The sequence below is a fragment of the Callithrix jacchus genome, chromosome 4 (assembly GCF_049354715.1).
Source record: "Callithrix jacchus isolate 240 chromosome 4, calJac240_pri, whole genome shotgun sequence".
In the NCBI taxonomy this organism is placed as follows: domain Eukaryota; kingdom Metazoa; phylum Chordata; class Mammalia; order Primates; family Cebidae; genus Callithrix; species Callithrix jacchus.
The window spans coordinates 158,962,779-158,977,964 of NC_133505.1; the positions used below are offsets into that span (position 1 = coordinate 158,962,779).

The 15,186-nt window shown below is 40.7% G+C and overlaps 1 protein-coding gene across 36 annotated transcripts in view; it reads right to left on the reverse strand.

Moving 5' to 3' along the window:
• Positions 1-236: 236 nt before the first annotated feature.
• The window catches only part of SYNE1 (spectrin repeat containing nuclear envelope protein 1), a 518,696-nt gene continuing 503,746 nt past the window's right edge, over positions 237-15,186 (reverse strand). For 27 of the 36 annotated variants that reach the window (XM_078370315.1, XM_035297742.3, XM_035297743.3 and 24 more), the window contains 6 exons: positions 14,954-15,154; positions 13,459-13,587; positions 11,638-11,850; positions 10,495-10,587; positions 9,118-9,176; positions 237-1,212 (listed from right to left, as the gene is read on the reverse strand). In XM_078370315.1, coding sequence (XP_078226441.1) covers positions 972-1,212; positions 9,118-9,176; positions 10,495-10,587; positions 11,638-11,850; positions 13,459-13,587; positions 14,954-15,154 — 936 coding nt within the window. In that variant the 3' untranslated portion in view covers positions 237-971. The remainder of the gene's footprint in view (positions 1,213-9,117; positions 9,177-10,494; positions 10,588-11,637; positions 11,851-13,458; positions 13,588-14,953; positions 15,155-15,186) is intronic. The other 9 variants (XM_078370323.1, XM_078370320.1, XM_078370322.1 and 6 more) reach the window with 1 other exon arrangement.

Consider the following 15,186-nt stretch of genomic DNA (forward strand, 5'->3'; position numbering starts at 1 on the left):
GCAAGAATTCAGGAGATCTGATTGACTATAGAAGGAAGAGAGAAAAAGGAATCACCTAGGGTCTTCTGCGTCTCAATTCACACTGCCTCTCACCATCTTTTTCCTTTAATGGATACTTATATTCCAGCTTCATTCACTGCACAAAATATAATCACGTAGGTTGCATTCTGATCAGTGCCTGCTTAATAATGAAACTTAAGAGTTATTTATTTAGGAAAGAAAGCACAGACCAAATATTTCATAATATCTATAATAAATGCAAAGAAATCAATACAAACAAAACTTGGCTTTAGCAAACTGTACATTCATAAATATCTTCATTTTTACTATAACATTCAACTTTTTTCACATAAAGCCTTCCATGATCTTATTTATTACATCTAGTTTTTCTTTATACCTCTAAAAAAAGTGCCTTTTAGATTTACAGCTTGTGCTTCTAAAGCAAAGGTTAAAACATCATGCCCCAAAGAAAAAGAAGGTAAAAAGGAATCCGCCATATAAGCTCTTAAAAATAGTATGTTACAAGGTTCTAAAATCTCTTTAGCACTGGTTGGTTGGTAGATTGTATGACACTGACATGGAGCTTGGGAAGGTTGTTTATCTGATGGTTAGAGCAGCACCATGGGAAAGCTGCCCAGATGGTCTACTGAAGTCCTTGGCTATGCATAGAAAAAGCCAAGGGCCGAGAATTCACGAGTCCAGGATACTCTGGAGGTCCTTACTCAATCTCTTCAGTGCTAAGGTTCAGAGTCTCAAACAAGATTTCTTCCAAACCTTCTGTTTGCTCTCTTGTCACTGTTTATCCTCCACCTCCGAAGCCATGATTTCACACATGTGATCTGGAGGAGAGCTAAAGCTGCCACACCAAGGGCTTTTGGCAAGATCAAGGTCCTCTTGTTGATAGTTTGGGATTGCTTATGACCCGATCCTCCTTATGCTGCCAGTATTTCTGCAGATGGCATCTGCTTAGTTCAGAGTGGAGGAGGGCCATTCGTGTATCTGAGCATGGGGTGGAATGACCGGGCAAAGTTGTTGGAGAGGGCACAGCTGTAGTCTTCCTCTGACATGGGTACAAGGCAGGCGAGCCCGATGAGGAGCAGCAGGAGAAGCTGAAGGGGAAGAGCTGCTCGGAGGACTCTGAACAGGAAGGCGCGGCCCGACCGAGCTGGTCCAGGCTCAGAAAGGGAGGAATCGAAGCCACCTTTTGTGGACCTGAGAGAAGAATGGACATAAATAACTCAGATAACTCCAGTGTTGGATGGACGTTGCTTTTTGCCTCTGCACCTTCCTGGAAGCTAAAAGGGCATGCCAAGCACACCCAGCCTGGCAATCAGCTGCCGGCCTTCCACAGTGTACCCAAGTCACCCCCCACCACCAAATGAAGTTGTGGAAATTGCACTGGTGAGAAATAAACATTTAGTCAGTCAACTAAACAAAAGTAACTGGGTTCAAATTCTACTCCTTTTATTCCTTAATTTGGTAAAAAATTTTCCATCAACAAAAATAATTGCTCTGTACACATTCTACCAGCATAAATTAAGTAGATCTGAAATAATTAAAGTATAGCTATTTGATGCAGTACCTTTGTGTTTTAAGAATATCAGGAACATTGTTAAACAAAATTAGTCGCTTTCAGAATCATACGAGTATCCCATCTAGCCATCCTGGATATGCCAAAATCCATGCAGCAAAAATAAAAACAGTCCGAGTCATTTTGCACAGACTCACAAAAGCTTCAGTAATCATAGAGCATACCCTGGCTTCATCTTGCACTGAATCAGCATCAGGCCCTGACATTAGTGGGTTCTAAAGCAGTGCAAACAAGGAACAGCAGTGACGTTTGTCTACAGAACTCTGGTGGTGTATGTCCTATCAGTAACGTCGTGACTTTGGCAAAGGGACTCCATTTTCTGAGGAGGATGGATTGTCGTCCTGGAGCCCCCTCTACATTTAAAGGGACAAGTTTTTCTCTTTCACTTTTATCTTCCTTTTAAACAGTGCCTTAGAGATTGGGCACAGGTTTCAGAATTCCTAAGAAAGACTGTCTGGAAAACACAGAGACTGGAAGTAGATTTTGATTTGGGTGCTACGGTTTTCTTTTTTGTGAACAGCCATTAACCTTTTTTGGCTGCTAGTAGAAACGATGAAGAGAGAAGTGTTGTTTGCAACAGGCGTGTTGCGTATACTCACACCCATACAACACTGAATGAGCAAAAATAACAGAGATAGCCGAAAGAGACATTCCCTCACACCTAGTGTAAATTTCCTAAGGGTTTTAATATCATTAAGGGTAAGAACATTGAATGTGAGGCTGCTGGAATAATATGAGCGTGTGAACGCTGTATTGGTAACTGTGGGTTTGGCCCAGAAAAAAGCACTAAGTTTGCAGCTCCCTGTTGGTTGTTAATTTTGAAGACAGATTTCCCTTTTTTCAGTGGGGTATGAGGAGTGACACTAGATAAATGTGAAAATAAAAAACAGAATCCACTTAAGATGTAACAGAGGGATTATTCAAAACTCCTTTATTAAACCATCAAAGAAAAATGGGAGAGGGCTGGGCGCAGTGGCTCTCGCCTGTAATCCCAGCACTTTGGGAGGTTGAGGTCAGCGGATCACTTGAGGCCAGGAGTTCAAGCCAGCCTCGAACAAGGTGAAACCCTGTCATTACTAGAAGTAGGAAAATTATCTGGGCATGGTGGTGTGTGCCTGTAGTCCCAGTTACTTGGGAGGCTGAGGCAGGAGAATCACTTGAACCGGGAGGCAGAGGATGCAGTGAGCTGGGAGCTGGGATCTGAGCCCCACTGCACTCCAGCCTGGGCAACAGAGCAAGATTCTATCTCAAAAAACAAAAAACCAGATTGGTTCTGCAAAAACCCTAAGCAGCCCGCACCATGCAGTGTTTCTATACAATTCTTGTGGTGTAAGGAAAAATCAAATCACTGGGTTAAACTGAAAGCATGTTCTTTTCTGAAGTCCACAACTAATGGCAGTGTAATGTAACCTTGAACAATTCACTTCATTTCTATGTGCCCACCTCTTCATTAACCTCTTCAAATTAGAATAGATGGTCTTCCAACTTTTAAGTTGCCTGTTTTATGTTTTGTGTCTTCTACTGATTTGTCAGTGTAAATAATCTCCCAAGAAGCCATAAGAGCTCAATCACCATCTAGTGGTCAAACTGATTAACTGCCCTTGTGCTAAGACCAATGAGTTATTATTCCTAATGAGCTGAAAAGAAAAAAAAAAGTATATTTTGTGAAAATATAGTAGAACATAAAAGAAATATGTTATCTACCTTATTAATGGAAAAGGAAAAAGAAACTTCTTGAGTTTAGGGGGCATCCAATTCATCTGCTAATTTTGTAGGTAAGTAGCCAAGGACAGTTCATGTCTACTGTTCTAATTGCTAGGCAGCACTCTGAGCATTTATGTTGGGTTCTGTCATTTAATCCTTACAACAGTCCTCTGCGGTGTGTACCTATTAACTTCATTTTATAGATGATGTGAAAGGAAGCTCAGAGAAGTGAAATAACTGGCTCAAGCTTACACGGCCAGCAAGCGGAAGATTTCAACCCTGTGATTTTAACTACCAGAACTTGGACTCTCTAGACAGGGTGAATGACTTGCTCCAAATCCCACAATTTAAGAAAGAGGCCTAGCAGGAACTCAGGGTTCCCAAATCGCTTCCTGCCTTACTCTCGCTGTGAAATGGTTGGTGATATGAATAACGGTAATTCAGGTCGTGTTCATGTCACAGGCATCTCACATGTAGAAGCAAAGAAGAGAATCCTGAGTTTGCATCCTACAATATCTGGAAACAAGCGGTTTCCTCATGTCTAAAATAAATGCCTCTAGTTGTAAGGCCTCACGGCATTGTGCAGATCGTCAAATCCGTGTATGGACGTGAGGACATTTTGTTTTAAGGCAGTTATATAATCATGAGCAAGTAAATTAGTCTCTCTGGCCTTCAGTTTTCTCATTTGCAATGATGAGGGGTGCATTAATGTCCTAAAATGTTTTGGCTCTGACAGTTTATGACTCAATAGTTTGTCTTAAAGTGTCTTAAGAAGGATAGGATAGCTACCCACAAACTGGGGTCAAATTTTCTTCAAAATACCCTTCCCTTGACTTTCAACTATGCCCTGGCAACCAGCCATCAACACCTGTAGCTAGATTAGTTATAACAGAGAGACAGAAGAGAGCTCCACATTTTCTATTCATTAAATAGCTAATTTCCACTAGGAGACATTGAAGGACTTTAGTGATAGGAAGGTTTGCATATATAGTGGATAATGCAATCGGACAGAGCTGAACAACTCCTCTTTGTCAACTGCTAGCTTCTTTGTGCAATCAGGTCAAAGATCAAGATCAAAACAAGGGCTGCACATTGACTAGTTCACTCCTGCAAAAAATGAAAAGGGTCAGCATTTGCAGAATATGGGCGCCTATGTCGAAGTCTCTTGAAGGACATGGCATATTTAACAGCATCAGAGCATTCTTTACTAAAATTTAATTTGTGTATGAACTCTAATGTTGAAGAATGCCAACCTAGGAATAAGTCATGGGCTGAGATGGGGACAGAGAGAACACACATAACTCAGTGACTGTCTATGCAGCTGGCTGCCCTTGAAAACGTCCTAACCATCCACTAGGAAAAATGCCTGCCCACTTGGGGTAATTACCAGATTCCAACATGCCCAAAGCGGCCTCTTCCTCAGGGGTAACTTGTTCCAGCGATTTTAGTACCAAGAGGCTCATGGTCCCCAGGGTAAAGGTTACTTTTAGCATTTATCTACTGTCCTAAAACTCACCTAAGTTTCAAGAGTCTTGGGAAATTTGATATGGGAAAGAATAAAGCCAATTTGTTGACTAGTCACTGGTCATTTGACTCTGGCTTTATAATATACATGGATGCCAGTATATATTGTGTTTTTACAGGAAAAATTAGATGCGTGAATTTACTTAAGGAATGTCATCAATACAGAGATATCAGATAGCTCTGTCCAGAAAAAGAAAATGTGCTTATTCTCTACAAGTAATTTTTATTTATTTTTCTCATTTCCCTCACTCCTACAAATTTCCAGGTAAATAGTTGCCCAGGAGTTGTTTCATCTCTGTCCCAAAACACCTAGACAATTGTGGGAGAAGGAGAATGGCAGGGAGGGAGTAGTAACTAAAAACACACCCTTCAAAAGAAAGTGTACTGGACACACAGATGTGAGAAGTCTGAATGCCATGCACACAGTGTGACTCACTTTGAAAACTGTACATAATCAAAGAAATGAAAATGAGTTAATTTTGTGCATACAGCATTTAAAGCCAAATGAGTAGAAACTTCTAATTTCTTTTGTTACTTGTCGGCTAACACTGGCAGTACGTAACAGGAATTTATTGGGCAGAAATATCTAGATTTTCTGTGATCTTGATCCTGCCCTTACATGTCTTGTCTTTGAAACCCAGTGATTCTGTGGTTCAGAGGACAAGTTTCCAGAATCAAGTTAGGACTCAGGTCTTCTTTTCTTCCAAACCAAACATTCTTGCCAATCCTAAGCTACCTGAGGCAGCCTGTGGTGGCCACAGCTCTGAAACCATTGTTAGAAGGATTTTACTCCACAACAGCCCTTCAGCAGAGTGGTATGGTTAACAGGGTCTAGAGTCAGGGAAGACCTGGGTTCAAATCCTAAATCTTTACATCTCTAACCCCCAGTGTCCTTGTCTATAAATTGAGAATGTAGCCGTGCCATTAGATTCTTGTGAGGGTTAAATGAGGTAACATACATACAATGCTTAACATGTATACAATTAAGCATTAAATAATTGAAACACATTAAGTACTAAATAAATGTCAGCAACTTATCACTATTATCTGTATAATTATACCAACAGTGTGCTGACTCATGCCCTTAGGAGTTGGCTGGATTCAGCCTTTTCTCTCAGGAAAACATACCTGATTTATTAATAGTGCTCTCAAGGACGCGATAAATTTCTCAGATTGCCTGTCTTGTTCCCTAGGAACATGGGGAAGGCCTACCTCAAATAGCAAGGGAGAAACCTATTGGAACCTCAACCTACTGCTGTCCTTGGGGCACAGGCGACCAACCTGCCTTGGAGAAGAGAGGCTGTGTGCTGAGGCTCTTTGAATGCTTTGAATAAATAGATCCCCAGATAATGTCTGACAGAAAAGGCTTGAAAACAAATTCTAAAAGAAACTGAATAGTGTTTATAGGGAGGTCCTAGTGCACATGCAAAAAAACCACCACTGCCCTTGCTTAAATATATCTGATTAATTTCAATACATTTTTAAATGAGGCCTTTTTTCCCTCCCTTTCAGTGTTTCAGCCAGTCATTTGCCACTTCTCATTCCATCTTAGTTCTCTGTAAAGAAGGTGCCAGAGACTTAAGGTGTCCACGGCAATTTTGCATTTTACAATTCTAAGCTTTAGAATGAAGTCATCAATTTGCTTCATTCAGACTACAGAGCAATTATTCCTTTGCCTCACTGGGAATTGCAGTGAAATCTTTCTAGTTGTCAATTTCAACTCAGTTGCAGTAGACTTTTGCAGAATTAATGGTGATAAGGTTAGAAAATTTTAAGTCAGATGTAGGGAAAAAGTACCAGCTAGTCCATCATAAGCATTGCTTTGAAACCATGCTCTAAAGTGTGTTTAACCTCAAATAAAAATCACGAATATGGTTATTATGACTGTATGAACAGAATTTTACATTTCTAATTTTAAGAGGTTCTGGGAAGCTCCTTATAATGTTTTACGAAATCTCTAGATTCTGATATGCTGCAAGCCTTTTAATGATAGAAATCATATTGAATTATTTTTGTAGGCCCAGGGCCGAAATTTAGTAGGTGTTCAGTTACTATTGGCATCAAATCATATGTAGGTTTAAAGTACTATATGAAGACACACAATCACCACCATCAAATCAAATTGAAATATGTAAAAGGCTTGTATAACATTCATCTGACTTTAAACAACAACAAAGAAACCACAAGAGTAACTTCTCCCTTCAAACTAATACTCCTCAGTTTCTTCCAACTCAGTCTCTTTCTCCTCTCAGGAAGAATGCATATCTAAAAATTTCCTACTGCAGACCACTAGGAACATTCTAAACTGTGCTTCTGCAATAACTTTTCCAATTTGCTGGACCAGTGCAAGATAAAACGCAAGATATCTCAACTATCAATGTAAAGGAACACCATGACAGCCAGGACTGTGGGTGAAGTTCATTCTTCCCCAGCAGACTCTGCCTTTCCTTGCCGGGGTTGGGTGTGCCCCAAACAGAGGTGCCGAGGGTAACGAAGCCCAAGAATGTGCAACCACAACCGTCTGCGAAGGTGTTTGATGATGTTTGCCATTCAGGTGAAGATTATTTATCTTTCAGTCCCACCTGAGTAGCAAAGTGAACACTGCTGAATGCTCAGAAAGATGTTAATCAATCGTGCTGGACAGAGCAGAGCTAAAAGGCGCCTTGCGAGTGTCGCAGTGAGAGTGCGGCTGTCCCAGCTGCAAAGCCCTGTTAGGAGGCACGAGGAAGCACTTGCTGCCCTAAGAAATGATGCCTTTGACATTTTCAGAAGATCTATGTGGCTGCCTGAAACAATGGGTGGGGGTGGCAGACAGATGCAATATTCGGGAATAGAAGAGTGATTGCTATTGGCGACGTAAGAGCTTTCCCCTTCTGATCACTTTCATTTGTATCAACCAAAGAACTCATCTCTGGCATCCTCAAAGGAATGCTATGAGGGCATTTTTCATCTCTGTTCATGGCACATCAACAATTTGTGGAGAAAAGATGGACTATATAATATGATGATCTGTCTAAAAGAAACTGTCTCTCCTTAGAGGGGGCTGAGCAAACCTCAGAGCATCTGCAGATGCTCATCATTATCTTCAAAAGTCCCCATGAGTTTTTCTCCATATTTTATTATTGCTATCCTGTTTAGGATAGGAAAAAAAAAAAAAAACTCATAAAATTGTCTTCAAACCAAACCAAAGGAAAAGAAAAGAAAAAGAAACAGCAAAGGGAGGTTTAAAACCAGAGAACATATGAAAATACATTCTGCATTACTTCAGCCAAGTGGGAAGGACCAAACAAAATAGCCAGTCCCTTCTGCACAGCTGGAAAACTAAAATTATTACTCAGGGGTTGTTTACAGCTCTCCATTTCCTCCTCCCCACCCTCCTTCCAGGAATTCAGGTTCCTGCTCAGTGGTGATAAGCTTCCAGAGGGGCAAGCTACTTTAACAGTGAATTGCTAGGGATTGGAATGAAAACCAGCTCCGAGGACAGAGTTTTCATTTTTTAGAACGTTTTCTGGGGAAACTTGAACTGATCAGTGGAGTAGCAGAGGAGCACAGGACACCACACTGACAACACAAAAGAAGCCAAAGCACTGCTAACTGCGGGAGGCCAGGTGGGAGGCACAGAGCGGCAGCTGCGAGTTGCTCTGGGGAGGTGACTGGGCAGGGGCACTGGCTGCTGCGGGTTCCAGAGTGAGAGAGCTTGCCAAGTGCCCAGAAAGTGAGTGGCTGGGTATGCTGGCTGAAGGGAGGTTTTAGGATAAGCAGAAAAGAGAAGATGCTTATAAATTTTCAATGAGCACCAAATTAGGACTTGCCACTTTGAGAATTCAAGACCCACAATCTGGATAAAACTGGAAAAGAAAATAAAAAGCTGGGGATGTTAGTATATTTTATTCAGATTTGTGGGTTCTGTGAATGGTAAAATAATCACTGATCAATTACCTGTCTTATTGTAAACTCTAGAAATAAAGAGGATGATAAAAAGTCTGCCATGAATCAAATGGCTGTGGTGCCACCAGTTGTCATCAAATCCTTATTGACAGTTTGGGGAAAAGTACCAGATGGGCTATGTTGAGACCAACAGAATTTTCATGGAGTCCAAATATTTTATGCTCTGAAATTTACTTGGACATTTCATTCAGAAACGTCTCTTCCAGTTTATGAGGAAAGGGTGTGGACTGAAATGAGTAATTTCCCAACTACCCTGAGGCAGACCAGATATAGGCCTACCTAAGTCATGGACAATTTTTATCATCCTCTTGGCGTTCTAGAACAGTGTGGAAACCAGGAGAATGAGGTACCTGCTATGTGGACTGCTGACAGAGGGTCCAGGCTGTGAGAGACTACACTTGCCTCGTGGCTGTTTGCAATGAACAGGGGGTAAAGAAAGAAGAATGTTCAGTCCAGGCAAATAAAGACAAGCTACTAATGAAAATCAAACTAAAAGTGCAGCAAAGGAAAAATAAATCAAATGAAATGATCAGTACCCATGAATTAAGGAAACTGGCTTTTCTTTTGTTGCAGAAGTGAAATAAATTTACATCTATGTGACTAGCCATGGGTAATACACAAGTGGGGATTCTGGAGTCCACACTACAATGGGCAGATTTCTCCTGACTTTTCATGGTAGAGACACATGTGTATATTTACTTACAATAAATATAAAATGCCCTATGCCATACCATGGATTTCAAAGATATTTTACATATTTTTTTCATCTTTCAGAATACTGAAACAGTGTCAACATTCTTGGCCTGTAAAAATTAACAATGGCAATATGAGACTGGTCTTTGTAGTGATAAAGCCCAACTTAAATACTCCAGTAAAACAAAGGTTAAACTTTGACTTGAAAAGCCAGTATTCCTTCACATTCTTACACTAGGATCTACAGGAAGCTAGTGAATGTAGTAAAAAAAAAAAATCCTGAAAAAGATAATACATTTATCAGCTTAGGACATAAATGTTTATAACAAAAAAAAAGAGTCAAATGAAATCAAAACTTCTAAAAACTAAGGAAAAAAATGGAATGAATATAATCATAAAGCTGGACAAAAAAATAACAAAACACAAAACAAGCTTCTAATTACACAGAGAAATCAAGGCATAGAGGGTAGCAGGGGCCGAATTTGCCCTTTCATCCTTTGTGTTCAGTGAGGCAGCCCACCGAGGCCTGCGGGTGGCACGACTGCCACATTTTAGGGGTGGCACGACTGCCACAGACCTTCAGGACCATCACCCAGAAGCGGCTTAGCTTGAGCTTCAACAGAACCTCCACTTGCCTTAACAAGTCAATGGCTCACAGGTGTTCATGGTTCTGTGTACCTCCGGCCAAGGCGCCCCTGCAGGTCGTGGCAGCCGTGGCTTAAAGAAAGGAGCCACCAAAGGGACAAACGGGCACCATTCTAGCAATTTTCTTATTCGAGCAAAAAAAATAAATGTTCTCCCTGCATACCAGCCACACGTTGAGTCCTGATTCTTTTGAAAACCAGAATCGCTCTTTTCCATTCCTGAGCGCATGCTGGGAGGGCATGTGGCAGCGTGGAAGAAGAGCACTACCCTGTGTGACAGCCCTTGTCCGGAGGGGATGCCTGCCTGTGAACCCTGTGGTGAGTACAAATATGTCACTCCCCCAGTGTTCCCTCCCATGGGCCAACTGAAAATGACCAGTGGAAAGTTACCGTTTTCTGTCTGTTTGGAGTGCTCCTTCCTGATGTGGGACTCACAGACCCCGAGGTGTCCAGTTCATCAGCAGAGGACCACGAAGACAAATCCTATGTGGGAGAAAGTCTTTTAACAACTTCGTCTCCCAGCCCCACGGGGGCTCTTGTTGTACCATGCTGCTTCCCACTCCATCTCCATCCACCCCCGTGTCTCCAGCACAAAAATCAAACCACTCCTTGAGAAAAATGGAATCAAACAGCTACAAGAAGAACAGGACCAAATTCTTCTAGTGTGTTGGGATTTCCTAGCTGTCTGTTTGGCCCTTCTGAAAAATATAGCTCTGATTTTATTATTGCTATGTTCCACTTAGAGCTTTATTATTTCGTGGAGACGTGGCTGTGAATGAGTTGATAATGCCTTGGGAGGGAAGAAGGCTGCCGCGGAGGCTGCTGGTCTCTCAGGCCGAAGAGAAATCAACATATTCCAGTTAGGAAAAAAAGTCATCCAGCAGTCTGCCTTTCAGCATTAGAGAGACTTTATTATTTTTGGCACTGCTGCTATTCAGAGTGGATTGTTCTTTTTCATGCTTACAGCAGGGCAAAGTGTGTGTTCATGAAAGGATTTTTCAACAGAAAGTTTGAAATCTTACCAAGCGTCGCCATACCTGCAAATGCATTTCTCAAAACCAGTAATACCACAATGCAGTCGATTTTAGAAAAGAAATATAAAAAATTAAGTGAACAGAGGTTCATTTTTTACGTTTTTTTACTGTACACATACTGGAGAAGTCATGCCTTAGAGGGATTAAATACAAAACTCAGATATAACAAGTGGTTTGCTCTACCATGGCTGTGTAACTGAAATGTGTAAATTCTTAAACGGGTGAAAAAAAATGCCACAGCAGTTGTGGTAATAGCATTTGTAACAATGACAAGAAAGCTTTTGGATTTAACAGAATCAAAGCAGTGTCCTGTTATAAAAGTTTATGTGGCTGCTTTTTTTGTTGTTGTTTTGAGACAGGACTTGTAAGAGCTGTGACTGAGAGGAGACACTCCATTCTGACAAGTACTATATTCTAAGTCTTTCTAAAATGCATGAAGATGATGCTTCTTTGGTTTCCAGTAAGGAATGCTACACGATGATGTCTGTTTAGAGCTTACCTGCTGACTACTTGACACGTCTAATAACTTCTCCAGTTCCTTGATATGACGACTGACCTCCTTCAAGAGAAGTTTGAGCCGATTTCCAATAACATGGACTTTTTCTTTGGCTTCTAAACAGTCTGCTCCTTCAGCATTCACCAGCAGTTGGCAAGACATGTCTTGCAATGAGGCTACTCTGAGCTGGGATTCCAACAGCTCACGCCTTATTTGCTACGCATACCAAAATAAATAATGTTTCTAAGCATTTTTGTAATTGGCAAAAGTTCCAAAAGTACAGAATGAGATCACCTTCACTTGGTGGGAAATTATACCTGAGCACCAAATGTGGAGCTCACACACTGAAGGATGCAGCAGCCCACGGCCTGAGTTCTAATCCTGTCTCTGCCAAAAATATTCTATAAGACCCCTCACCCTTTCTGATCTCAGTTTTATTTGATGCCTGGTCCACAGTATTATTGGAAGGTTCAAATTGGTTAATACATATATGAAAGTACTTAAAACATAGATTAGTATGCAAGTGAGATATAAGATAGTCTTTTAAACAGAAAAGTACAACATTAAGTATAGCAAAACAGAAGTATGTCTAGGTATCCTCTGATATCTAGTCAAGATTTAAAAAAAAAAAAAAAGGGTCATTCATCATTCATAGCTTAATGCCAGAGGTCCAAGTGAAGTAAAATGCAGTTCCATAGCTATTTCCTCTAGATTTCTAAGACTATTATGACATTGAACTAAAGGTACCAATTCTGTAGTTTAGGTGAGTGTTAAATGTTAGCATAACATTTTAAAAACACAGAAAGCTACAAAGTGCACAGCATTTTCTTCTAATGGAACTCAAATATGCTTCCTTATCTTCTATAAAATCACTTAAATACACTGTACATTATACTGTCCAAAGATCCTTGTATAAGAGTCTACCAGTTAATTTCCTTTTGTATTTGGTGCTAGAAAAAGTTTCTCCCTCCTCAAGAGCTGGTATGTTTTGTTTTTGTCAGATAATAAAAGTAAGTTTATTCATTGTTTCCCATTTTGTTTTAGCTTTCAGAAAACTTGACGCTAAAGTTCATGTTTAATTTGGTATATTTAATTCCTTTTAAAAAGACTTGGCTGTGCATGGAGGCTCACGCCTGTAATCCCAGCACTTAGGCTGAGGTGGGTGGATCACCTGAGGCCAGGAGTTTGAGACCAGTCTGACCAACATGGTGAAACCCTATCTCTACTAAAAATACAAAAAATGAGTGAGGAGTGGTGGCACACACCTGTAGTCCCAGCTGCTCGGGAGGCTGAGGCAGGAGAATTGCTCCAACCCTGGAGATGGGTGTTCCAGTGAGCTGAGATCGCACCACTGCACTCCACCCCGGGTGACAGAGTGAGACTCCATCTCAAACAACAACAACAACAACAAAAACAAACCAACAAACAAAAGACTTCATTGTCTCATTCTATTCCAATATTTTAATGGCCTTTTACTATAAGCCACCAAATATACTTCTGGGCCATAGATGTAACAAAAAGTTTAAATTAAGCTGCCTTAATAAACAACACAAGCTAATTAAGACTGATTGAGCTAACGAAGATTTTTACAATTGAGCAATGACTTTAGAACCAGATTCTAAAGCTAGCAGATATCATCTTCCATGCACATTTGCTTTACAAAGATTGGAAACCACAGGGAGTATAAAAAGTGTAAAATAGAGACTATAATGCAAAAGGTTAAAAAAGACACTTAACACTTATATTCATTTTCTGTAAATGAAATGCAACCCTGCTAAAAAAAAAAACAAAAAACTAGAGGCTGCCAGAGTTCACACTTCTTACCATAAGCTGTTTGTGATGGTCCTGAAGTACCTCTGCATCAAGGTTAGGATCAATAGGGACGATTTCATTTTTCCTTCTGTCAATGTTCTCCAGCATAAGAAGCAAACCATGGCTCATTTCATGGAAACCCTGCAGAAAACAGTCTTAAGTGACTGTAGATCATATATTTTTCTTTTTCTCACAACTTAAATGTCTTTCAGCTTCCACTATTGGCAAACATAGGTTGATTTTAAGAACATACATACAACTCCTTTTTGAGGAAGGCACTGGTGCTGTTGCAATGACCTGACTGTGAGTTCATGATCTTACCAAAAGCATCTAATTTATTACTTGGAGGAAAAGTTAGACAAAAGAATAATTGGCATCAAAATACTTAATTTCTGAAAAAAGAGTAGTGCTATTATACAGTTAGAAGGAAGCATCTCTGCTGCCCTCTCTTTTCTGTATATTCAAATCTTTCCGTCTTTTAAGGCCTACCTTGGCTGAATCTCATATCCCCTTCATTCATTCATTTAGTCACTCATTCATTCATCCATTTATTTAGTCAACATACATTTACTAAAGATCTCTTAAATATAAGGCACTGTACTAGGAATGAGTGCAGAGGTGAAACAGTTTAGGTAGCTGCTTTCAAGGAACTATTAGTCTTGGGGCACGAATAAACCTGGAGAGCAGCCTTCAAATCCTTCCAAGGCTTTCCATTGTGCTCAGAATACGATCCAATCTCCTGGCCTGGACCTACAAAGCCATCTGAGGACCTACAACCTCCTCAGTCTTCCTTATCACTCCCTGGCTCAGCTCATTGACTACACTCTGGTCACAGAGGCCTTTTTTCTGTTCCTAAAGCCACTAAGTCCTTTCCTGCTTCTGGGACTTTCCATTTGTTATATCACCTTCATAGCAACACCCTTCCAATGTTAGCTCAAAGAGCCAAATAAATTCCCTGACTACTCTCTCAGTGGCTTTTCTCAGTTTTATCATCTGCGTCTGTTAGTATCTTGTTTAATTATTTACTTGCATTTAATTGATCTTGTCCTCCCCAACAAAAGCAGAGGCCATGCTGTTTCCAATGGTTTAGCACCACATCTGCCACACAGTGAACACCCAACAAATAATTACAGTATGAATGGATGGATAATATTTGTAATGCTCACTTTGATGTTCAAGAAAGATCTGTCTACTCACCCAGTAAATATCTGTTGAATAAATAAAGGAAATAAATGAACGAGTCGTAGAAGAAACGTTGGGACTGAGATAAACATGAGGAATAGTCTCTTCTCATCTGGACAGAAGATAGGATCTAGAGATTTTGAACATGGTCACATGTAAAAATGCTCCATTAAAATGAAAATATTGGGCACAAGGTTATATCACTGAAATACTGATTTTGGGGAGCAACTGCATCCCTCTGGAAACAATGATACATCAAGTCACACACTCAGCTAAACTGCTAGTGTCTGGCTCTGAGTCATCTCCTTCCCAAAGCTCTACAGACCTGGCACTGCATCAGTGCATCCTGCAGCAGGCCCCGCCACTCCTCCAGCAAAGAGCACACTCGGTCCCAGCGCCCATTCATCTGTGACAAACGATCCTGCAGGTCCTGGCTCTCCTTGCTGTCAGCCTGGGTGAACTCAGGGCTGCAGAGATTGATGGAGAGGATGATGGCTTTGCGGTGGTCCACGGCCTTCTGGAGCTCCTGAAAAGAACAAAAAGGACAATCAAACAAGG